Source organism: Macrobrachium rosenbergii, chromosome 51 (assembly GCF_040412425.1).
Source record: "Macrobrachium rosenbergii isolate ZJJX-2024 chromosome 51, ASM4041242v1, whole genome shotgun sequence".
Taxonomy (NCBI): Eukaryota; Metazoa; Arthropoda; class Malacostraca; order Decapoda; family Palaemonidae; genus Macrobrachium; species Macrobrachium rosenbergii.
In genome coordinates, this window is record NC_089791.1 from 797,149 (window position 1) to 823,883 (window position 26,735).

A 26,735-nucleotide genomic window follows, 5' to 3' on the forward strand; every position below is an offset into this window, starting at 1 on the left:
TATTCACTTGATTTGTATTTTCGTACCACAGGAAAAACTGGTTAAGGTTCTTTTCACCCCCACAAAAGGTTGTTTAGATTTAAGTGGTGCCTCGCCCGTGAAAGTTGTTTTCTTCTCTTTTCATGTTTTTATTTGGCTGGCTGGTGGTAACTGTGCGTTTCCTCACGTTTTTTGGGTACCTTTGGCCAGGTATGAAGAGAGAGTATGGTGTCGGCTCCTAAGCTTGGAGGTTTTGCTTCCCTTACTGCGGCAGGACAGAATAATTTCTGCATCTCAAGTGTATTTGGCCTTGCTGCATCTGAGGCCCTTCCTGTTTATTACGGAGGGTATTGCTGGTGTTCCCTTCTGTGTGGAGGGAGACGTCGTTGCAACTTCGTCCCTTGTGTTTATTGGGGGGCATCTATGCCTCGGATGGACGCCCTCCTGTGCTCCCATTTGTCTTCAGTTACACTTTTTTGTTTCTGACCATGTTTATTACTCCTGGAAGGACAGCCTGCCTTCCCCCGAGTCCTGCTTATCTTCGTGCTACTAACCTCCGGAATCGTGAAAACGCCTGATCCAGTTTTTTATAGCCAGTATGGATATAAACTGTAGTTACTGTATGTTGACGTTACTGAAGAGTGTCAGCGTGCTGTATCCTCCGGCTGCAGACCCCCCATTCATTCGAAAAGGTCCAATAGTCTGACAGTTGAGCACACTTATGTACAATATGTCAGAGGCAGGGACACCTTCCCCTGCTCTACACGACCAGGGAGGAGGCCCAGTTGCGGAGAACTACCAGTCAGTTCAGGAGCTCACTCAGATTCCTCCCACCAAGGAAGTAGGTCTTCCTCATATAAAGACCAATGGTTTGTATATTGTGTAGGACCAAATGACAAATTTTGAAAGTAATTTGTATTTTTCCCAACTATACAAACCTGAAGTCTTTACATTTACTGTCCACCTCATCATCCGCATGCCACCCCTAATTCTGATACCTGGGCTGGGCCGAAAGGCAAAGTGAATGCTTACCTTGTTTAAAAGTTGAACGGCCGTTTTCCAGCTACGCTGAAGCAAATTCCTCATGTAAAGACCTCAGGTTTGTATAGTTAGGAAAAATACAAATTACTTTTAAAATTTGTCATTTATTCTTACTAATCATCAATTAACAGATTTTCATGAGTTATTTACCTATTTCTATTTTATTCTTTGCTAGAACTGATGAATAGGAAATGGAATTTATCAAACTTCGCAAAACCATTGTCAAATGATGGTCGCGAAGCTGGTTCAGTGGGTGTCACTGCTAAATACGTCGCCTCAAATGTGAACCATCGTCTGGGCTTTTGTTGCAGATTTACTCTAAATATTATTGTTATTTGAAAACATGCTGAATTTATACAGTACCTGAATTTATATCTTTCTTAGAAACTGGTTCCAAATCTGTATGAACCAGCGCTATGACAGGAATGAAGCCCTTTCAACATTTATTGGATGAATAGGCTCTATACCAGCCTAATATACAGTATATCCCATTTTAACTTTTTTCAAGTTATGGTCACTTAATATTTAGTTATGGACTTTCAACTCTGCCATTTCAGCTTTGTTTTGAGAAAATGACAATTTCGACAGTATCTCTAATAAAACTTTAAGAATTGTTGACTTACGTTCCTCAGTAATAAAGAACTTTAGGGTTAGAGAATTTTTCACCCATAAAATGTCAATAGATGAAAGGTAAGGAATCAAAATATAAAGAACTTGTTATGCAAGATTATTCATTCAATACGGATTTCTACCTCACTGATTATACAAGGATAACCAGGCAGACTGGAGTCAGGTTTTAACAACACTAGAGTCAATACATAGTGTATCTTTTGGTATCAGGATTTAGAAAAATCAGATATCTATACAAATTCACGATTCACCTTTTACCAACACTAGAGTTTTAAATCCATATGTAAGTCTGGGTTGGTATACAGTAAGGTTTTCAAAGAAAATTAAGATATCCAATTACCCTATTATGTTCTACCTTTAACCCCTAAAGGGCCTTCAGTACATAAGAGAATAAACTGGTAGGTTTTCAGTGAAAATCAATGACAACTAAAATCATGATCCATCTTTAACAACATTACAGATAACAGTAAGCCTTGGTTGGTATTTAATTTTCAAAAAATAAAGTTATGAAGAACTTCACACAACGTAACCTGTACCACACGATCCTAACTCTCATAGAAGGTTACAACCTATCCTATGCTAACTGAATCCTTACGAAGTAACCACAAGGCCATTAAATCCTTAACTGTACAAACTCCAGGGTAATGTTTTAAAATTCAACATCATGGACTTGCAAAATCATTGATCTTGAAATTGCAACATCATTCATTGCTTAAAAGAAATTCTGAAAAATAAACAACAAATAAATACTTTAAACACTTCAGAAGAACGCACGAGCAAATTAATCTTAAGGTACACACTACCCCCATGTAAACATTCATAAAAAAGTACGGCATCATGAAATGCGTCGTTACTAGACAGTAACCAACAAAACTGGATGAACAATTCTACTAACACTGTACCCACCACCAAATTCTACTTATTCATAACAATATGCAATTAGCAGCAATTTCAACCATTAGGCTAAACTGTGAGAATATGATAGGACATGAAAATAAAAAAAAAAATCAGTAAAGAAAATAACAAGCATCTATAATGAATTTCAGATGCAATAACGAAGAAATGGCAATTCTTACTCATTAATATACTTTATAAGCACTGTATGTTACAATAACCCTTCAAGCAAGTCTGACTGATATAAAGATACACGCCGTACGTATCAAAAAGATTTTCAAATTAGCAAATGATTTGCAGCGTAACATGGTAATAATGGGTAAATGTACATTAGTAGTCTATTCTTTTCAGCAGAACTTGTGCATCAGATTACTACAGAAAATAAGAAGGATATTGTTACTTTTTACATATGACTTTGGGAATAAAGTTAAATGTTCCCCCAAACAGCTTCCGTCCATCGGCCGTTCCTCCGAGCATGGAATAGCTTGAATCCATGGCACCTGAGCTCGTGAAAGTACTGCCAAAAGATCTGGTAAGTACTGGTAGGACTCATGTCACTGCTGTCGTCGGTTTTATCTTCCGTTTTGTTCAAGCCTTTGCCTGGAAGAGGGTAAAATACTTCACTTGGAGCTTGATTGGTTTTGCCATACATTAACGTTCTTACAGTAGATGGCAACTACAAAATTTCCTAATGGCTGTTTAAGCTTATAAAATTGTTTTTAGGAAGAGCTTTAGACAATAATCTATATATATATATATAAAAATGGATGTATGTATATATGTATGTATGTATGCGTGTGTGTGTGTGTATCTTCCAGCATAACTCTGAAATGCATTGAGCAATTTCAACCAAACCTACTATCTAGAAAAAAAATACTGTGGGAGGTAAGACATCACTAGCATCAAGGCAGGTAGGGGTGGGAAGGGCTTCCCTGAAATGGGGCTGGTTCTGTCCATAGACGTAGTAACTAAATAAACTCTAAACTCTACGAGTTTATCATACATCATTTCGGTATGTGACTTACTATCTGGAAAAGAACACTGTGGGGTTAAAGTAATCACTGGCACCAAAGGGGGTGGGGGTGGTAATGGGGGTGACATGTAAAAACCGAAAACGACAGATATTAGAGTCTAATCCATAGTTTTCAAGGTCGCTGATATGAGTAGTCACTCTCCCGATGCCCTTTAAGCCCAAGTTCAGCCCTGATAGGAATGGGGGGTGAGAAAGGGTGAAATATAAAATGTTAAAAATGCTGGGCATTGTAACTGAAGCAACTATCTTAACAGGAAATGGAGAGAGTGAGAGAGGGAGAGGGAGAGAGAGTGAGAGGGAGAGGAAGTGAGAGAGAGAGAGAGAGAGAGAGAGAGAGAGAGAGAGAGAGTATAGGCGGTGTTGGGGAGGAGAAAGAGGGAAAGAGTGAGAGAGAGTTGGAGAAAAAGAGAAGGAGAGAGAGAGAGAGAGGGAGGGGGGGAGGGAGAGAAAGTGAGAGAGAGAGTAGGGGGTGTGTTAGGGAGTAGAAAGAGAGAAGAGAGAGAGAGAGAGAGAGAGAGAGAGAGAGAGAGAGAGAGAGAGAGAGAGAGAATAGAGAGGGTGTTAGGGAGGAGAGAGAGAGAGAGAGAGCTTATCGCTTGTCATTCAGCTTTCCCGGGCAGCGCTAGGTTGTTCAGCTAGTTGGTGATAAGACTCGTGTGCTAAAGTTATAGAAGTTCCCGTTTGCAGAGTTTTGGACAGTAATAAATGGTACCTGAATTTATCACTTTTAATCGTTCCATTATGTTTGAAAGTTCAAACGTTGCTGAAATGAGGTAGCTTGCTCAGTGCACTTTAGTTTTAGAGATATTCCTGTCAAAGTTTGATTCTGAAATACTTTTTCTCAAGTTGGTACTGAAGCTGCAGACATAATGATACATATCATAGAAATGTTTATTTCTTTCGCCATCGATTTGAATGAGTTATCCTCCAATTAAAAGAGTCGAAAATTATGTATAATCGTTTGCAATGGTAATACTAATGACTACTGTACGAGAACCTAGTGTTATTCCACCCTTTTATTTAGAATAACATAAATGCATTTGATGAAATGTTATTTTTTGGTTGTATGTTAGATAGTAAGTTCTTTTTGAAAGGCTACAGATTAGACTGACATATTTATAGATGTATTTTAGGCTAGGAGAAGCTCTTCGCATGTCAAAATCCAAGACCCAAAAGCCGTGAAAGAAGATCGATACTAGATGTTGCTAGGGAAAAACTTTGATAGTAGTGAGGCCACAGGGCAATAGAGTAAATGGTTAAAAGAATGACCAGCAGAGTTGCCAGTTCTCCAGCAGTGTCATCTAGAAACACATAAAAGAAATCATGAGCCTTTTTAGATTAATCAAAAGCAAATTCGAGGAAAGTGATGCCATAGTCCACTCTTCCTTCGCTTTTTCTTCTGTTGACGTCTTATCTTCAGAAAATTAAATACTCTTAACTCTTGAATGGTAAATGGTCTGGACATGTATGACTTTTACCTTTATGGTTCTATATTTTGGTAACCGAATGTACCAGCAGAGAATTATAATTTATTAAATAATGCTCTCAGTTTTGTTGAATTTTCGTCGATTCTATATTTGAGCGGGTATCATCCATCTGCCTATAATGTACGAGTGGAAGGAATTTCAAAGGTAATGTTCGGATATTTTCATAAGTGAGAAATGAAAGCTTTCACGTGTTTTCGCCATCTGCGGGGCTTCTAGCTTGCAGAGGTTATTCGTGATACCTCTTTAAGGTATTCACTTTCAACGGTTTCCGAAGATTGCTGATTCTTAAATGTAAAATAATGAAAAAATGTCCTGCAACTGAAAAAAAAAACATTACAATCTACGGTCATAAAATGCATGTTTATTTTTTACTGGTTCAGTAAAGAACATTTTCCCTTTATTAGTTATCGCAGAAGTACTCCTTCATCCCTTGAATGACCAGCAATTTAAAGAAATCAGTATCTTTCAGTATGTTTTTGAGCTACGTGAAGGGCAGCCATTTATCTAGCATGGTGGTCTTCTGACCACCTATTTGCATACCTTCTCTTAAAGTCAGTATCCTTTGATCACTATTATCAGTATCATATACCTCAGGGTCCCCGCATAGTACGTACCTCGACTGTTGTCTTATAATCAGGGTTCTACACAGTTCAGTTTTATAGGCAGGTTTAAAATAACTTTAGCCCTAAATAAGGTTATATTTTTTGGTATGGTGTTTATTGAATGGAATAGAATAAAATGTAGAATTTAGGCCAAAGGGACCGATGAGGTCATTCAGCCCCGAAAGAGAACGTGAGAGTGGAAAAGTTTGAAAGGTGTAACATTGGGAAAGCCTCGCAGTTGCATTATGAAACAATTGTTAGGAGAGGGAAGATAGCAAGATGGAAGAAAGAGAATATGAATGGAAGTACAGTAAAAGGAATGAAAGGGGTTGCAGTGAGGTGTACTGATGCCACTTCCCTCCTGCGGGAGTACGGTGTTTATTCGCGTGTTTGTTAGCAGCGCCACTCAAAAAATTGTGTGCGTAGTTTTATGAAGTCTTACTAAAGGTGGACCTCGAGACTGGCAGCAAGTGGTTAGACTGGTGAAATTTAATAATGAAACTTTTGTGAAGGGACCTTTTGCCGGGTGGATTTTTGGCGGTTCTCATTCTATGACTTCTTGGTGGCGTGGGATATATTTTGTTTATTATTCATTAATGATTAAAAGTCATTTTATAACTGTGTTCCTTCGGTACACCTTAAAGACATTGTTCCTTGCACTATCTTATTTATTAAAAGTGTAACTCCTCCTCAGCAGTTATGAGATGGTCCTTAAACCAGTCTCACTGTCATCATAAGTCATCCGTTCAAAGTTGATCTTTGGCAAACTTCATTAAGTCAAACATTTAATAGCTAAAAGACACACACACACACACACACACACACACACACACATATATATATATATATATATATATATATATATATATATATATATATATATATATATATATATATATATACATACATATATATATACTGTACATATATATATACTGTACATATATATATATATATATATATATATATATATATATATATATATATATATATATATATATATATATATATATATATATATATATATATATATATATGTATATATATATATATATATATATATATATATATATATATATATATATATATATATATATATATATATACAGTATATACTCCCTGATGGGAGAGGTAATTAGAAGGATGTTGACATGGACAGTTCTTTAATGGTGCAGGACGCATAAGCTTTATTTACCCTCCTCAAGGAAGTTTTTCTCCTCAAGTTATGAAATGAGTGCATGTTACTTTCTGAAATTGTTGTTACGAGTAATTTTATTGCAAACTGTTGAAGCTGACAATAGCTGTGACTCGAATGCTGCCTAATTATTATGATAATCTCAGTATAAAAACGAAAACATAATCTTCATCGAAAGCATTACCATGGTAACCATGGTGTAACTCCACCGCAATCTGTTTGATGTTGTTCAAAAGATGCGGAGTGTTCCTGAAAATGTCTTGGAAAAACTCCAGTTCAGACAACTCGACGTCCAACTTGAGGTAATCAATCGTTGTGTTTGTCAGGCCCAAGCGTTCCAATATGTTCACATATCGATCCACCTAAAACAAGAGCAGTAACTGGACAATGAATAAATGATGTAATGATAATTATGAAGCATTGAGGAAATTGTTCATTTGGAAGTACCCCTCCAATAGGTCATTGACAACGATTCAAATGTATCTGCGGAAAACTTATTGCGACATCTAATAAGATAGTTTATGGCCACATAAAATAATTGAGGTAATAGTCTTGTTGATTAATTATAGCAAGTAAATTCAAAATTGCGATCTATTTTTGGGAGCTTTATTCTTTCTTCAATTTCACGAGATGAATTTGTGATATATTTGTTGATTTCTAAAGTAAATAAAATATTGTTAGTTTTTATAATAAAGTAATAACCTAAGTGACAACATGTTAAACTGATAAATAAGTTTCTTTAATGCTCGATCAATGGGTTTCAATGTGGGTAAATTACGATTACAAGTCTTGTTCTAAAGGGTCCACAACAACATAATTGTTTTGGGCTCGTGTAAAATTTGTAAAAGTTTTCGAACCCTTCTCTGGGTTCCTCTTCGGTCAAAATGAATAATTTAACATAAAATGTACTGAGGTAAACATAAAAATCAAAATTAAACCACTGATGATTGTTGACACCGGTCGTTAGCTCGCAAACAGACTATATACGTGATAAAGAATAAGGGCAGTTATTCTAACTTTTATTTATTTATTTATTTATTTATTTATTTATTTATTTATTTATTTATTTATTTATTTATCTAACTGGGTGATTTCCTCTCCTCTACTAATATTCCTGGCTGCAATTCTATCGATCTGCGTAGGGGCTGACGTAACATTGCGAGAGGTCCTTCATCAGGAGGGGCAGCTTGGGCTCTGTAACCCAACTCCCCTGGGGCATGTGCTATTATTGCGGTGTTTCGTGAATGTAGCTCGTAAGCACGTTTATGTTCCCCTAACCGTGTAATTAGTCCTCGTCCACTTTCGCCAAAATATTTTCCTTTACAATCCATACATGGTATTTCATTAACACCTGGGACTATGGGTTTTTGTGATTGTTATTGTTTCTTACGAGGTTGCGTCTTATCGTATTTTCATATTTCAACATAATTTTAGTGTCCTGACGTTTGTTTACATAACTACTTATATTCTTCACTTCTGGATTAAAGGGAAGCGTTACATATCTTTTGGGTTTTCCCTGCTGCTATCTTTAAGCCATAGAAACGCTCACTCCTTGCTCTCGAAATTGCTCTCTCAGTGAAGTGAGGTGGGGAGGGACGAGGGGTGTTGGTACCTGAGGCTTCTAAAGGTTGCCGAGATGTGTTGAAGTTCGCCGTCTATATGTTCCGGGTCATAAATTCTGAATGCTCGTAATGAAGAATTCATAATGACATTGCTTTTTACTCATTTTGAGTGAAAAGAATAAAGATGGATAAAAACCCTCTGAATTGGTCGATTTTCGATAAACAGAAAATTTAAATATCTGACTATTACAGTCCCTAAAGACAAGAAAAAGGGAATTTGAAATCAACTTCTGTTTCTGTAATGAACTTAATTGAGAAAGCAATTTCGAGAGCAAGGAGTGTTTCTATGGTCTTAAAGATAACAGCAGGGAAAAACCAAAAAGATATATATCGCTTCCTACAGTGTTGCCACATCTACAGATTAATCTGATTTCTACATATTTTTTTCAATGTCTCAGATTCTCAGATTTTTTCCTCAAAATTAGCCAAATCTACAGATTTTTTATGAAGATATTTACAATTTCAATAAAAGCCCTAAAAATGTTTCAAATGAATCAAATCTACTTTTTTTTTTACCAAAAATAATCCACAAACTCCTACAATATTCCTTCATGTGTAGGATAATTGCTACATCCCTCGCAAACTAGATGACTCTCTTTGCATATGGTTGTTTCCAGATTACTTGAACAATACAATGCTTTGACTTTATATTTTACGAATAGGCCTACTGTCTCGGGTAAAAGGCTTATTGCTTCAGAAAATATTTGATAAAACTTAACAATCCTGAAACAAAGCTCTACCTTATGTTTCTTGATTTTGTTCTTCCTATTTTTAACAACTTAAATAGGCAAATGCAATCAGAATCAGCTCAAGTGCACTTGCTGCACACCTCAGTTAGTTCAGCTCTCACTATGATTTTAGAGTGCTTTCTTAAAGAAAGTTACTTGAGAAAAACACCATTGATGAAAATTAGGTTTAGAGACCCTGGAAACTTTAAGCCATTAGAAGAAATCTATCTCGGTCTGAAAGTAGGAATTCATTTAACAAATACAGACTTATATGAAATTGATGATCTCAGAAAGTTTAGGTTAAACTGTTTGGAATCTTTTTATGAAAGCAGCTTCTCAAATATGCAAGCGATTTTCTTTTGACTCTGTGGAAATGGAACCTCTAAAAGCATTGAGTCCGAGAGTTGTAATTGACAAAAAAATAGCATCTTTAGTCGATATGCTAACTTATTTTCAACATGTCGTGCCTAATAGTCAAGATGTGGGTACTGAGTGGCGGTTGTTGGCTAGTTCTTTGGGGAGACTAGGTTTAAATGCTGATATGAATCCAGAGGAATTTTGGAGTAAAGTAGTGTCGGTAAGACAAGTGGATAATAAGTGCGTTTCCCAATTTATCAAAATTTATGCAACCATTATTGTGCTTGCCACACTCCAGTGCTACTGTGGAAAGGGTCTTTTCATCTGTTAATAGAATGAAAACAAAGACAAGAAACAGATTATCAACAGACACCCTAACAGGCTTGCTCCACACTAGGCAATTGGAAATCGGAAAATCGTGTTTTGATTTTCCAATTTCCAATAGGTTCCTAAGCAAAGGGAAAATGGGAAGTACCTTGCACAGTACAAACACCACCAACAAAATGAATAGCCTGTTGTATGGCTTGGTGAATGGCAATACTGGTATAAAGGCTAGATATTCCTGCATTGACGCTATAGAATAGCATTGCATTGATTTAAATTGTTATAGATTTATGTGTTAGTTGTATTTTTACAATTGTAAATGTCTTTAGTTTATTTCAATATGTGTAAATATTCATATTCTTTTTCAGCTTTTTCGTTCTAATATGCTAAAGTTGCTTACAAATAACAGAAAATAATGAGCTTTTATTTTTTTGTTATAGGAAAAAAGGGGCATTATTATTATTATTTCTTTTTTTGCTAGTTTTAAATGGCATAGAAATACAGTACAAAAAGCGCTTCATGTTCTTGTTTTTTATATTAAACCTTAGAATTATTTATGTTGATTCAGGTAAGTTATTCATATAATGTATATCAAATTCAAAATCAATCTTGACATCAACAGATTTTTTCCAGATAATTTTTTCAGCGCCTACAGATTTCTGCAGAATTTTTTTCAGCAGATCCTCAGATTTTGTAAAAAAAAAAAAAAATGTGGCAACACTGAATTATCCAGAAGTGACTGGAAAGAAGTCATAAGGTAAACAACTTTGTTGCTGCTCCTGCTCATTTTTGCTTATTTCTGGGACTATAGACGCAGTTTCGCCGAGAAAATGTTGTGATGGATCGGTGAATATGTGCTGTTAATGCTGAAGTAAGCATAGTGAATGTGGTAAGTGACAGTGCAGTTATAAACCTTGAAAACTTCGTCAAGTTCTCTTATTTTGAGTGATTTTCCCTCCCCCCCTAGAATTGCCTAGGCCGGGAGACTGCGCAAGACGGTGGCGACGGTGTTGCCATCTATTGAGTCTTTCAGTGACTAGTTTCAGTGTACCAGTATGACGTCATACTCAACACCGTTTAGGAGAAAGGACTCCTTTGGGTTGCAGTTTTCTGCATACCTTTCAATGGATGCTGTTAGTAGAATGTTAATTTCAAACATGAAATTGGTTCATAACTCGATTATAGGACTTCATTTTATAAATAGGAATAGAGTAATTGTTAAAGTACTACCAAATGTGTTTAATGATCTCATGGAAAATTTCGAAGGCAAAGAGGTATGTTCAGATCAGTTAGGAAATGTAAAGATTGTGAATCTTAGTACATCCATTACGTATGTTTCAATAAGGAAAGCTGATCGAAGTTTTATCGAAATATGGCAAAGTGGAAGGAATCAGGCAAAACAAATATGCTTATGGACCATTCAAAGGGCTATTAACAGGAGTCAGGACAGCTAGCATGAGACTAAAGAGGATATTCCTTCATCTATTACGGTTTTCAGATTTACCTTAACTATCTTGTACAATGGGCAGCAACGTAGCCTACATGCTTTAGGTGTGGGGAAATAGTTCACATGGCTAAAGACTGCAAATACGAAGGTGTATGGTCTAAGTTTGAACAAGGAGAGTTCCCTTGCCTGCCTATGGAAGGAAAGGCTGAAACCAACATAAAAGCAAATGAGTTGTATAAAGACAATGTAGAAAATGCAACAATTGAGGAAAGCGGAGATAACCAAGGAAATCAAGCTACAGATATAGTAACCGAAGGAAAGGACAGGGATGAGGAACCTAATTCAACGGAAGAACAGGTATTAGAGTGCACAACAGAAGAAATTGTTAAGGATAATTCACAAAAATGATTCTGAGAAAGAAAAGGATGAAGACGACTCGATAAAACTTGGGGAAGGCACAACAAAAAGGAATGCTGGAAATGATCTAGGGAAAGAAACGAAGGAAGATCTTGTCTCAGTAGAATCTTTGGACTGCATGAGGGAAGAAAATGTTTATGGCAAACTGGAGAGAGGGGTAATCGATGGTCGGCCAAATTATGAGGACGAAAGGGGTCTTTTTGAGGACAGTCTTGAGTACGAGCAGGATGATGATGATGAAGGAATGCCAGGAATTAGGGTTTCCCAACCAATAGGTGTCAGTGACATGCATACATCTAAAACAAATGTTGAGATTCATAAGGATGGTAAAGAAAACGAAGTATTAACAGAAAACGAAGCAGCAAGTATAGTAAAAGGAAAATCAGAGGAAAAAACGGACAGTGAGGAAACAGATTATGAGAGACCAGCATCCCAAACAGGATTTTACAGTACTGATATAGAAGTTGGAACATGGCATACAAAAACAGACTCCAGCAATAAACCTGAGATAACGTTGAAGAAAGACCAGCATCAAAACATGGAAAGGATGAACCCGAATTTATCATCAGATGATGAAACAGGAAAGTTAATTTTTAAGAGGTGCAAAAAAGCGAGCAGGTAAAAGAGAACTGCTAATTTATTTATCATCCAGGCGGTTTATATAGCGGCAGACTGGTGTCGAGCTGCGGAATACAATGGGAGCCTCAGTGACCTGAGGTCGATAATAAATAACAATAAATACAGCGATCGAATACACTTTACAATGTGAAAATAGACAGAAGTGAAATTGGATACAATCTTGATGCCTGTGAAAGAAGAAACATACGATTGATAACTGGTAAACAAATATATACATAGTTTAAATGATTGAATTTACGTGACCTGGCACGTTAGGCATGACTAATTGTAGAGCCAAAGAAAATGGGACGTCTCCACAGAAAATTACTCAGCAGAGACTTTACAAATGACTTTACAGATGAGACTTTACAAATGACTTTACAGATGACTTTACAAATACTCCCCACCCCCTCCCAACACGTGGGTGACGTCTGATTAGTTGGGGTATCTGCTGGGCCACTGAAGGGTGCCACGGCTGCGTGAGGACAGCGGGGGAATGCCTTTTGTGTTGGGGTGCCTGACTGCAGGTGTGGGTGGGCTTTTTCGGGGGCGGCCACGTGCCTGCCCCTTACGAGGGCCCGGCTGTGGCGAAGGCTGACCAGGTGGAGGGTGCAACGCAGTGACGTCTGTGTCCTCCTCCAGGAGGGTGGGCTTGACCCGGTCTATTGACACCCAATCGTTCCTCCCGTGAAGTGCGAGCAGGAACGCCTTATTGTTCCACTCCAGCACGCGGAAGGATCCCCTGTAGGGCCTGGTCAGTGGCGGGCAGACGGCGTCATCCCTGACGAAGACGTGGGTGGTGATGGTGTCCGACCTGTCTGTGTATGTCCGCCTGCAGGGGGCGAACTTGCCGACTATGTCGCGAAGCCTCTGGACTGATGGGTTGTGGCGATCCTCTGTCATAAGCTCGCCCAGGACCACGAGGGACTCGCCGTAGGTTTTCTTAGCCGCAGACGGGGCGCCGTCGACCCTGGGCACGGTTCTCAACCCAAGGAGGACCCACGGCAGCTGGTGCTTTCAGTCTTCGGCGGTGCAGCAGCCCATAAGGAACGCCTTCAGGGACCTGTGAAACCGTTCGACCAAGCCATTGGCCGCTGGGTTGTAGGCCGTGGTGGTGTGATGCGTTGTCCCCAGCAGGCGAGCCAGGGCGGACCACAATTCGGACAGGAAGGCGGGACCCCTGTCGGTTGTGATGTGGTCTGGGACGCCGAAGCGGCTGACCCAACTGGAGAGCAGGGCCGCGGCACATGCACTGGTGGTGGCTTCTTGCATTGGCATGGCTTCGGGCCACCGCATTGAGCGGTCTACCACCATCAGGAGGTATCTGGACCTGCCTGATGGGGGAAGGGGCCCGACAACGTCGATGTGAATGTGGCCAAAGCGTCCCCTCTGGCTGCGGGAACTCGCCTACCCCGGACTTGGTGTGACGTCCCACCTTGCTGGTTTGGCACTGCAGGCACTGCCTCGTCCAGGTCCTCGCGTCCTTCTGCACTCCGTGCCAGATGAATTTCTCTGACAGCAGCTTGGCCGTCGTCCTGCCGGAGGGGTGTGAGAGGCCATGGATGACGTCGAATACCTAGCAGTGGCAGGAGGCTGGCACCAGGGGACGGGGCTGGCCGGTACTGACGTCGCAGAGGAAACTTGGGCCCCCAGGGGCGAGGGGCACGTCCCGCCACTTCAGGGACGTGATGGCGTTGCGGTAGGCTGGGGTCTCTGGGTCGGCGGCCTGTTCCCTGGTGAGGTCTTCGTAGTTGATCCCGAGCTGCACCGCGTTTAGATCGACTCTGGAGAGGGCATCTGCCACAGGGTTCTTCCTGCCGGAGAGGTACTTGATGGAGCAGGTGAACTCGGCGATGGCCGAGAGATGCCATTGCTGCCTGGAAGACCATGCGTCCCCCTGCTTGGTGAAGGCATGTACCAGCGGCTGGTGGTTCACGTAGATTGTGAAGGGCGTGCCCTCCAGGAGGAACTTGAAGTGACGGACTGCATGGTACACTGTGCAGGGTTCCCTGTCGAAGGTGCTGTAGCGGGCCTCTGCGGGGTTGAACTTCTTGCTGAAGAAGGCGATGGGATGGGGGGCGCCGCCAATGACCTGCTCCAAGACAGCACCACAGGCGACGTTGTTGGCGTCCGTTGTCAGCTGGAGGGGGGCATTGGGATCCTGGTGGGCTAAGGCGGTTGCCTCGGCGAGGGCGGCCTTCGTCAGGGAGAAGGCCTGCTGCAGGCTGGGTCCCCACAACAAAGGACTTTGGTCGGCCTTTCAGAGTTTCCGTCAGGGGAGCCGTGATGTGCGCGACCCCGGGGATGAACCTCCTGTAGTAGTTCACCATCCCAAGGAACTCCTGGACGGCCTTGACGGAGGTGGGGATGGGGAACCTGGTGACAGTTGCGACTTTGGATGTGAGCGGGCGGACACCCTCCGGGGATACCTCGTGGCTCAGGAAGTCAGCTTTTTGGATGCCGAAGGTGCACTTGTTGAAACGTACGACAAGGCCATTCTCCTGTAGGCGCTGCAGGACTGCCCGGATTTGTTTCTGGTGCTCACTGTGGGACCTGGAAAATATAAGGATATCATCTACGTAGCAGACGCAGAACTTCAGGTCCCCAGGATGCTGTCCATGAGCCGCTGGAAAGTCGCCCTGGCGTTCCTCAGGCCAAAGGTGGAGAAGGCGAACACGTAGGACCCGAAAGGCGTGATGATGGCGGTCTTTAGTATGTCCTCTGGCGCGATTTGTACCTGAAAATAGGATTTCAAGAGATCCAACTTAGTGAATATTTTGGACCCATGAAAGGAAGCCGTGAGGTCCTGCATGTTCGGCAGGGGGTAATGGTCAGGTTCCATTGCGAGGTTAAGCCGCCTGTAGTCGCCGCAGGGTCTCCAGGAGCCATCCGGTTTCTGCATCATGTGGAGGGGGGAAGCCCACGGGTTGGAGGCCTTCTTGCAGATTCCCATCCACTCCAGTTCAGCGAATGCGTTCTTGGCCTCCTGAAGGTGCCGCGGGGGAAGCCTCCGGAACCTCGCGTTTGCAGGGGCGCCCTTTGCCTTTATGTGATGGTAGATGCCATGTTTGGCTGGGGCCCTGGGGACTTGGCGGAGCTCAGGCCTGAAAACGTCTGGGAACTCCGTCAGCAGCTGTGAGTACTGGTGAGGGGCGGCGAAGCAGATGGGTGGGCGCCCTGGGTCCCGTTGCCAACGGGAGGGACCGGCAGGAGTCGGTGTCGAGGAGGCGCTTCCGACCGACGTCGACTGCCAGCCCAAAGTGGGCAAGGAAATCTGCACCCAGGAGCGGGGTCCTTACATCCGCGACAACAAAGTCCCAGGGATATCTCCAGCCAAGGATGGAGATTGACAGGAGCCTGGTGCCGTAGGAGAGGATGGGGGACCCGTTGGCGTCCGTCAGGAAGGCAGCCGGGTCCGGTTCTCGCTTGAAGTCCTCTCTGGATGCCGGGAAGATTGATCTAACGGCCCCCGTGTCGACCAGCATCATCCTGCCAGAGACCGTGTCGCGGACGTAGAAGCCTACTGGTTCTGGGCCCCTGGGTTCTTCTGCTGCCATGGCAGCCTGTCCTGCTGGCCGCCGCCTACCCAGTTTTTTGAACGGGCAAATGAACAGGGCAGCAGGCAGTTCCAGGCATCCTTGGCAAACCGCCTGTGGTAGTGGCAAAGTCCCGGAGAATTCCACCTGTTGTCAGGTGCTGGGCACCTCCTGGCAACATCGTTGACCTCCTGCTCTGCGCCTTCCTCCTGCTGGATGGTGCTGACTGGTAGTGCGGGTGCTGGTGCCTACTTCGTTGCCCTCACAGAGTCCGTCAGGTTCTGCGCCGTGCGGATCAGGTCGTCGAGGGGCATGGTGTAGGGCTCAGGGATTTGTGTCCGGACCTCCGGGAGGAGCTGACGAGGGAGGAGCTCCTGCAACAGGCTTATTTCATTTTGTTTTCCGGTGCCGTCGGTGTCTGGGAGGGTGACGTCTTGAATCATGCCCCATGACTCCTTGGCGCTCTGATCCTGCTGCGGTCTGACGTCGAGGGCGCAGGCGGCCTGCTCGGTGACCGGCAGGGAGCATGCCTCAACGTGCAACAGACACCCACGGGACGAGCTTTCTGGCCTCCGCAGGGGTGTTGAGTACTGTGTCCGCCTGCAGCACCTCATCATTGAGTTCCGCCAGCCTGAACTGGCTCTCGAACCTGTACATCCATGCCAATGGATTCCCCTGCGTGAACGGCGGCAGTTTTATGGACAGGGCAACCCGTAATTGTCATGCCGGGCAGGGGAGAGTGTGGGGCGCTGGCAGGGGTGTGGAGGAGCATGAGAGCCTCAGCGCGGGGCCGGGCATGGTAGGGAGGTAGGCATCCGAATCCGCGAGGTTAGCGGCTAACTGAATGAGGGAAGGGATGTCCGCATCCATGCTCGCTCTTTGCCCTCTTAACTGGAGTAGGGTACTCGCGTCAAAACGCACTTGGAAGTGTGCCGTGTGAGTCCGCTAATGACGCTGGTGATTTTGCCAACGAGTGTCAGCACGCCCAAACGCTGGTTCAGCGCCATAATTAGTCTGCTAAGGGCATGAGTAAGTTCCTGAAACCAAGACTGAGTCGCTGTATGGGTCCGCTGATGGTTTCGGGAACCACTCCAGGGTCACCACTTTAAGAGGTGCAAAAAAACGAGCAGGTAAAAGAGAACTGCTAATTCATTCATGATCCAGGCGGTTTATATAGCGGCAGACTGGCGTCGAGCCGTGGAATACAATGGGAGCCTCAGTGACCTGAGGTCGATAATAAATACAGCGATCGAGTACACTTTACAATGTGAAAATAGACAGAAGTGAAATTGGATACACAATTGATAACAGGTAAACAAATATATACAGTACATAGTTTAAATGATTGAATTTACATGACCTGGCACATTAGGCGTGACTAATTGTAGAGGCAAAGAAAATGGGATGTCTCCACAGAAAACTTGCTCAGCAGAGACTTTACAAATGACTTTACAGATGGGACTTTACAAATGACTTTACAGATGACTTTACAAATTAAGAAGCTTAAAGCAAATAACCTAGAATTCTATTATGCTTTAACCTAGTATTATATATATATATATTTTTTTTTACATAACATACAAAATTCATTTCATCCACAGTAAATGTAGCTACAGTTAACGTCAATGGACTTAATACTTTGAATAAGCAAATTAAAATAATAAATTTTGTTTCTTTATAAACTTTATATAATTTTCGTTCAAGAGCACAATATAAAAGGGGAAGGGAAACTGGAATATGTTGACAAGTAATGCAAAGTTTTGATTAATTATACACAAATGCTTAAGGGTGGAATAGATATCTTTTTTAATAAAACATCTAAAGTGGAAGTTTTGAGTTTTGAAAATGATATGGATGGTTATGTTATGAGTGTTAATTTTCTTTACTCAAATGTTAATATTTAATTATTAAATGTGTATGCTCCTGCTGGGAATAGTAAGAAAAAAGATAGGGAGAAATTATTTAATACAGATATTTTATATTTCTTAAGGAACAATATAAGCAATATCATAATGGGTGGTGACTGGAATTCTATTACCTGTAACAGGGCTTGCTCAAATTTAGATAGTGAACTCCAATCAAAATCATTTATAAGCTTGAAAAGCAATTTGAAACTTATAGATGTTTGGTTTTCATGTCATCACTAGGTGGAGTATATTTATGTTAGGGAGAATTATGGCTCAAGGCTGGATAGATTTTATTTAAAAGATTTGCATAACCATGTGGCAAATATTCAAAACATTCCTGTTAGCTGGACTGACCATTGCAATATAGTATTAACCTTGAAATTAGAAAATGTAGCTTCGCCAGGGAAAGGGTATTGGAAACTTAATAGCAAAATTCTAGAAAAAGATATTGTAAGAGACAATTTTCTTATGACCTGGAATAACATTAAGAGGAGCAAAGATAGATTTGGAAATATTCTGTTGGTGGGAATATGCGAAAGCCAGCTTAAATCTTTCTTTATCACATGTTCAAAGCAAATTAACCAAGAAAAATATGGCTTATTGAAATTGCTGAACTACCAGTTAAAAGAAGAAATAGGAAAAGGTATATTAAGTAAAGTAAAGACAAGTTTTCGTTAGTGAATTCTTTGAAATCAAGAGTAAATAGTATTCAAGATGAGATTTGCGAAGGGGTCAAAATTAGAGCAAAGGTGGATGATAAATTAAAGGGTGAACAAGCCTCAGCTACCTGTTAGGGAAGGAGAAAAACTCTAAATCATATTATGTAAATAAGATAAAGAGGGATGATGGTATATAGTAAACCCTAAGGCTATTACTTTAAATATAAGGGAATATTTTGAAAAGCTTTTTAAGAAGGAGAAATGTGATAAGTCTTATCAAGACTTGTTTTTAAATTTAGTAGATAAAGCAATTGAAAGGAATGAGAATGATATTTTAACGTCAGAAGTGACAGTCTAAAGTATTGAAAGCATTGGGGGAATGAAGAACGGCAAAAGTCCGCGAATAGAAACGATGGTCTCACTGTTGAGTTTTACAAAATGTTTCGGAAGGAAATAAAAATCGAATTTGTAAGCATAGTAAAGTTTATTTTTGAATATAAGACCATCTCCAAAATGAAAAAAGGAATAATAACGCTTACGCCGAAGGAAGGAGACTTAGGTTTTATTACAAACTGGAGGCCAATAACGATGTTAAACGTGGATTTTAAGATAGTGGCGAAAATAATAACTAATAGATTAAAGAATGTGTTACATTTAATCGTTTCCCGCGAGCAGTTTCGTTGTGTAGATGATAGGGCAGTTATCAACTTGAATTCCATTATGAGAGATATGTTTTATGCAAAAATAATGATAAACAAGCTGCTTTAATAATTAATCTAGACTGGTCGAAAGCTTTCGATCGTGTGGATCATGATCTTTTATATGCTATATTGAGCAACATTGGTTTTGACCCTAGTTTCATTCCGCTTATACAAATACTTTATACAGATGCTGAAAGTGTACTGTGCATAGCCTAAATGGCAATATTTCTGATCCATTCCCCATAAAAAATCAGTAAGGCAAGGATGTCCATTATCCATGATTTTATTTATTATCTACCAGGAACCCTTTTACAGGATGATGAAAAAGAACCTTGTGGACATGTCATTGAGTTTGCCAAATAATTTAAAGGTTTCTGTTCTAGGATATGCTGATGACTCTGTTATCTTAGTTACTAGTGGCAAAGAAATATTAGAATGTTTTAATATGATCACAGATTATGAAAAGGCAAGTGGTGCAAATCTGAACAGAAATAAAACTTCAGTATTAGGCATTGGGAAATGGAGAAACAAATCAGCATGGCCAATAAATGGCTGTCATTACCTTCATGATTCCTGTAAAATACTAGGTGTTTATCATAGTAATAATTATCACGATAGTGTTAATCTAAATTGGAATAACCTAGAGTGTAAGATAAACAAAATGATAGGTATATTTAGGAACAGGAAACTACAGTGTTCCAAAAATGTATTATAATTAATTGTAAAATTTCAGCAAAAACATGGTATGTATCACATGTATATACAGTTCCAGAGGATTGTGCAAAACGAATACAGAGAAGTTTATTTAGATACTTATGGAATGGAAGCTGTGAACCAGTTGCAAGAAATACTGTATTTTTGCCAAAGACAGAAGGTGGGCAAGGGATGATGAATATTCTACATAAATCGAAAGCCTTTATGTTCCGTACTTTTAACAAGATTTTTATAAATAAGTGTTATGGTTTTGAAATTATGTATTTCTATTGTAAAATAAAAGCTAGTGTTTTGATTGAAACTGAAAAAAATTATAGCGACTTTACTATTTTTATCACATCATATTATAGTGAGATAAGTGATGTTTTAAGGAAAGCATATCGTTTAAAGAATCATCCTAAGGTGTCTGTTAAAGAAATATACTGGTTACTTTTTAATTGGACCCAGATTTGGAAGTATGTCAATAATAAGTACATTGATAAGAAGAGCAGAGATATAGTTTACAGATATGTTCATGAAATAATACCAAAGAGAGACTGCATATGATGAAAATCTCGAATGATGATAAATGTCTCTTTTGTGGTTATATTGAAAACAATATGCACAGATTTTATTTTTGTCCCTCATCAAAAAACATTCTGATTTGGTTAGGGTCAATACTAAAAAGCTATTGTAAATTGAAACTGATAGTTTACTAAAGATTCTTAAATTGGATTTCAAGACACCATCTAAGAAAGACGAAAACACAGCAAAGAAAGATGAAAACACAGCAATGGTTTGGTCGATCTTTGGGCCTATTGACAGACGACCCAAACTTGATTGTTTATATAGGGAATAGAATGTCAAAAACGAAGTTTATATTGAGTAAAGTTTGTGCAAATAAATTAGACAACCTTTTTACCAAAGAATATGTACTTAATGCTATTGTAAAATAAATTTCCTGAAATTTACAAAAAAAAAGTCTCACTGTTAGGATATAAAGCTTACATACTTTGTTATTTGTAAGGGTTGTAAATAGTTATTGTGTATATTGTATATATGAATGTATATTGAAGTCATTGTATTGATTCTATTGTAAATTTTATCAATAAAAGAAAAAAATCCAGAAGTGATGAATATAAGTAGCTACGTAAACAAACGCCGGAAAGACACTAAAATTGTGTTGAAATATGAAAATACGATAAGTGGCAACCTCCCCTCGCAAGAAACAATGACAACCATAGTCCCAGGTGTTTGTGAAATACCATGTATGGATTGGAAAGGAAAATATTTTGGCGAAAGTGGATGAGGACTAATTACACAGTTAGGAGAACATACACGTGCTTATGAGCTACATTCACAAAACAGCGCAATAGCAGCACATACATTCAGTAATGACCATAGACCCAATTGGAACGAGGCTGATGTTTTATCTTTAAAAGCAACAATGTGAATGTCAGGCAATTAGTTGAGGGAGCTGCTGCAAGCTTAGGAGAGTCATTCAAAGGCAACAAGTCTTTTGTTAACAAAGACCCATATGTTAATTTTTATATTATCAATATGTTTTTAAATGTTTTAACTTAATTAAGGACAAGCTCTGCTCTTCTGCCCTTCTCCCTGTCCAGATAACCTGATGCTGCTTCTGCCTTGCTTCCTGATGAAGGACCCTGTAACAGATAACCGGTACGCAGCGACAGAATTGCAGCTTGGAATATTAACAGAGGGTAATCACCTGTCTGGTTCGTTCTTCGTCAGCTAACTACCGTTTATTTGTAACAACAATCGTCAGTGACTTTTCATTTTGATTTTTATGTTACCTCAGTACATTTTACGTTAAATTACTTATTTTGACTGAAGATGAACCCAAAACAATCATATTGTTGTGGACCCTTTAGAACATTTTTGGACCCTCGTGATAGTTTTTATCCCAATTACAAGTCTTATCTCAACTGGAGGAAAGGTCATTTTCATTAGATTTGGTGTTCCGTACACGATGGGTTCAAATAGTTGTGCCTGTTCGATGATTAAAATACTAGTGTAAAGCCTCGAAAACACATCTTGAATGTTATGTCTCGAACTTGCTTTGATAGTCAACTGCGGCTGCATTCCGATGTTGAGAAATGACCCATGTTGAGGGGACGATGGGAATACTGACGGCTGACCAGGAAGGATGAGATATTTACAGAACTGAAGCTTTAAAACCAATTTTATGATCAAATACAGTCACTGAATTAATAAAAACGTAAGATTTCGAAACGTCTTTTATTGGAATTTTTTCATAAATAAACCCGTAAACGCTTACAGCCATCTTAACTACAGCTTTTCACTCGATAAACATCGTTAGTTATAACAACCTAGGCTTACCTCAAAAAAATCGAATCTGCTTCCCATGCCCACTTTTCTTTGACCCTTTATATTGCTGATACCCAGCCTGAAGAACTGGACATTCTGTGATCTTTGGTGGTCTGCCTTCCCCATAGTTGGATCAAAAGAATACACCTGTCAACAATAAAGATCATGTCGTAAGATTTTAATATTAGGAATGTCTGAATGCATTAGGAACTTATGCATGCAGATTTAGACTACACACACACACACACACACAAACAAACACACGCATAAGTTAGATTAATATCAAATTCACTCCACCTCAGAATAAATACCGAAGGGAAATTCATAAGTGATAAGCGATCCGTCAACAGGTGGACGCGAACCAGCGCGTGTTGAGGAACGACGACTTTTCAGTGAAGCTGGCCACTCGGCCATCAATGACGTAGAAGTCAATACCGACTCTCGTACTTAAGCTTTTCGCATTCAGGGTTTTTGCACTTGGAGTCTATCTCAACCCAGCTCCATTATGATAGCCGACTGGTATGTTTGAAACATGTAGCTGTTTGAATTTTTGTCAAATACACTGATATTTTTTAGATACATAGATATTAAACTACAAATGTCCTTTAATATCAAATTCACTCTTCCTCGGAATACATCAACATTGGTGTTTATTTCAAGGTTGAGCGAATTAGATATTAAACGATATTTGTAACAACGTTTGTGAATGCAAAATATGTCACGGTGTATGTGACACTCTTCATACACTCACACAGGTGTGTGTGTCTGTATATATATATATATATATATATATATATATATATATATATATATATATATATATATATATATATATATATATATATATATATATGTATATATATATATATATATATATATATATATATATATATATATATATATATATATATATATACTGTATATATATATATATATATATATATATATATATGTGTGTGTGTGTGTGTGTGTGTGCACCACACAGGAAGGCGGACAGGGATACTCTTGATTAGTCATTTGATTACATGTTTATCCCTAAGGTTTCATAATCCATGATTGCATCATCAGAGGTTCTAGAATTAAAAAACGTAAGGCTCTGGTCTTTCATTTGAAAGACTTGGGTTCGATCCTGATGTGAGTCAGAAATTTATATATATATATATATATATATATATATATATATATATATATATATATATATATATATATATATATATATATATGTATATATGTGTGTACATATGTATGTATGTATTCATGTATATATAGTAATATTCTGCTTAATATTTAATCATGGCCTTTAAAGTAAATTTCTTCCGCCGTTTCAGTTTAATTTTTGTGCCACAAGAAAAGCAGATGAAGGTTCTTTTTACTCCCACCGAAGGTTATTATTATTTAAGTGGTACCTTGCCCATGAAAGGTTTTTTTTTTTTTCTTGTCTTGTTTTTATTCAGCTGACTGATTGTTTGGTGGTTACCTGTCTGTTTCATCATGTTTCGTGGGGACCATTGGCCGAGTGTGGAGGGTGTGGTTTCTGCTCCTTAGCCTGGAGGTTTTGTTTACCTTACTATAGCAAGACGTTGCAGTGGAGGATTTCCGCATCTCGAGCGTTAGCGGCCTTGCTCTATCTGAAGCCCTTCATGAGTATTACGGAGGGCATTGCTGGTGTTCCCTTCTGTGCGGAGGGAGGCGTTTATCCAGCCTCGTCCCGTGTTTATTGAGGGGCGTCTCCTGTGTGGTGTGGGGGCACTGCCTGTGCTCCACATTGATTTTGAAGTTATGGTTTTATTTTTCTGGCCACGCCTATTACTCCTGGGAGGAAAGCCTGTCTTTCCCCTGGTCTTGCCTCCAACTTCCGGAGTCGTGAAAACGCCTGGCCCTGTTTTTACAGTCGGTAAGGATATAAACTCAGTGTTGCCACATCTACAGATTAATCTGTTTTCTACAGATTTTTTTCAATGTCTCAGATTCTCAGATTTTTTCCTCAAAATGAGCCAAATCTACAGATTTTTTATGAAGATACTTGCAATTTCAATAAAAGTCCTAAAAATGTTTAAAATGAACCAAATCTACTTATTTTTTTTTTACAAAATAATCCACAAACTCCTACAATATTCCTTCATGTGTAGGATAATTGCTACATCCTCATAAACTAGATGACTCTCTTTGCATATGGTTGTTTCAGATTACTTGAACAATACAATGCTTTGACTTTATATTTTACGAATGCTGTCTTGGGTGAAAGGCTTATTGCTTCAGAAAATATTTGATAAAACTTAACAATCCTGTAACAAAGCTCTACCTAATGTTTCTTGATTTTGTTCTTCCTATTTTTAACAACTTAAATAGGCAAATGCAATCAGAATCAACTCAAGTGCACTTACTGCACACCTCAGTTAGTTCAGCTCTCACTGTGATTTTAGAGTGCTTTCTTAAAGAAAGTTACTTGAGAAAAACACCATTGATGAAAATTAGGTTTAGAGACCCTGGAAACTTTAAGCCATTAGAAGAAATCTATCTCGGTCTGAAAGTAGGAATTCATTTAACAAATACAGACTTATATGAAATTGATGGTCTCAGAAAGTTTAGGTTAAACTGTTTGGAATCTTTTTATGAAAGCAGCTTCTCAAATATACAAGCGATTTTCTTTTGACTCTGTGGAAATGGAACCTCTAAAAGCATTGAGTCCGAGAGCTGTAATTGACAAAAAAATAGCATCTTTAGTCGATATGCTAACTTATTTTCAACATGTCGTGCCTAATAGTCAAGATGTGGGTACCGAGTGGCGGTTGTTGGCTAGTTCTTTGGGGAGACTAGAATTAAATGCTGATATGAATCCAGAGGAATTTTGGAGTAAAGTAGTGTCGGTAAGACAAGTGGATAATAAGTGCGTTTCCCAATTTATCAAAATTTATGCAACCATTATTGTGCTTGACACACTCCAGTGCTACTGTGGAAAGGGTCTTTTCATCTGTTAATAGAATGAAAACAAAGACAAGAAACAGATTATCAACAGACACCCTAACAGGCTTGCTCCACACTAGGCAATTGGAAATCGGAAAATCGTGTTTTGATTTTCCAATTTCCAATAGGTTGCTAAGCAAAGGGAAAATGGGAAGTACCGTGCACAGTACAAACACCACCAACAAAATGAATAGCATGTTGTATGGCTTGGTGAATGGCGATATTGTTATAAAGGCTAGATATTCCTGCATTGACGCTATAGAATAGCATTGCATTGATTTAAATTGTTACAGATTTATGTGTTAGTTGTATTTTTGCAATTGTAAATGTTATATTTACTTCGGCAATCTTTAATTTATTTCAGTATGTTAATTTTGATTATAAATTGAAAGGAAGTTGGTTACCTTTTGATTAATGTGTAAATTCTTGGTAATATTGTTATTTAAAGGCTAAATATTCTTACACTGATTCTATAGAGTAGCTTTACATTGATTTGAATTCTTATAAATTTATAATTTGTGAGCTGTATGTGTGTAATTGTAAATGTTATATTTGCTTCGGCAATCTTTAGTTTATTTCAGTATGTGTAAATATTCATATTCTTTTTCAGCTTTTTCGTTCTAATATGCTTAAGTTGCTTACAAATAACAGAAAATATTGAGCTTTTATATTTTGTTATAGGAAAAAAGGGAATTATTATTATTTTTTTTTTTTTTTTGCTAGCCTTAAATGGCATAGAAATACAGTACAAAAAGTGCTTCATGTTGTTGTTTTTTTTTTATTAAACCTTAGAATTATTTATGTTGATCCAGGTAAGTTGTTCATATAATGTATATCAAATTCAAAATCAATCTTGACATCAACAGATTTTTTCCAGATAATCTTTTCAGCGCCTACAGATTTCTACAGAATTTTTTCAGCAGATCCTCATATTTTGTAAAAAAAAAAAAAAAATGGCCAACACTGATATAAACTTTGATCACAGTATGTTGATGCTACTGACGCGTGTCAGTATGCTGCATTGATCTCCGGAATCAGACCCCTTGTGACTTCGTTTTGGACAGCCGGGTGTATGGTGCTGCCACTTAGGTAAGTTCATTGTTTAATTAATTATCTTGGTGTTGGGTTCATTAAATCTTCTGTGTTTATAAGTTAATTATTATGTATGTAAACATTATGCTTGTATAATCTAGAATTAAGGTTCCCTTCCCGCTTTGTTCTCTTCTACTAAGTTCACGGTTTTATAGTAATAGGTTCCTTTCCTTCCTCCTCTTCAAACCTGTTTCCTGGCGTATCGTGCGAAAGGTAAAATGTATTGTGCACCTTTGTCCATGGGGCGATGGGTGTTTGTTAGCCTATAATTGATATTTGTAATAAATACTTAAGTTTGATTAATAATTCTTTATTATCCTCTTTGAGTGTTATTCCGTGTGTTTTGTCTCTGTCGGTGATATTGCTCCTTGGTCTTAAATTAACCTTTATAGCATTGATCGCTAAAATGAAAAAGAGCTTGTGCATGCCACTCATGACACTTTCAATAGTTGTGAAA

The 26,735-nt window shown here is 39.1% G+C and overlaps 1 protein-coding gene across 1 annotated transcript in view; it reads right to left on the reverse strand.

Annotated features, from left to right (window-relative positions):
* Positions 1-2,971: 2,971 nt before the first annotated feature.
* LOC136833520 (uncharacterized) overlaps positions 2,972-26,735 on the reverse strand; it is a 29,008-nt gene continuing 5,244 nt past the window's right edge. The window contains exons 4-6 of the mRNA XM_067095747.1: positions 22,235-22,369; positions 7,046-7,223; positions 2,972-3,144 (exon numbers count right to left, since the gene is read on the reverse strand). Of these exons, the coding sequence (XP_066951848.1) occupies positions 2,972-3,144; positions 7,046-7,223; positions 22,235-22,369 (486 nt within the window). The remainder of the gene's footprint in view (positions 3,145-7,045; positions 7,224-22,234; positions 22,370-26,735) is intronic.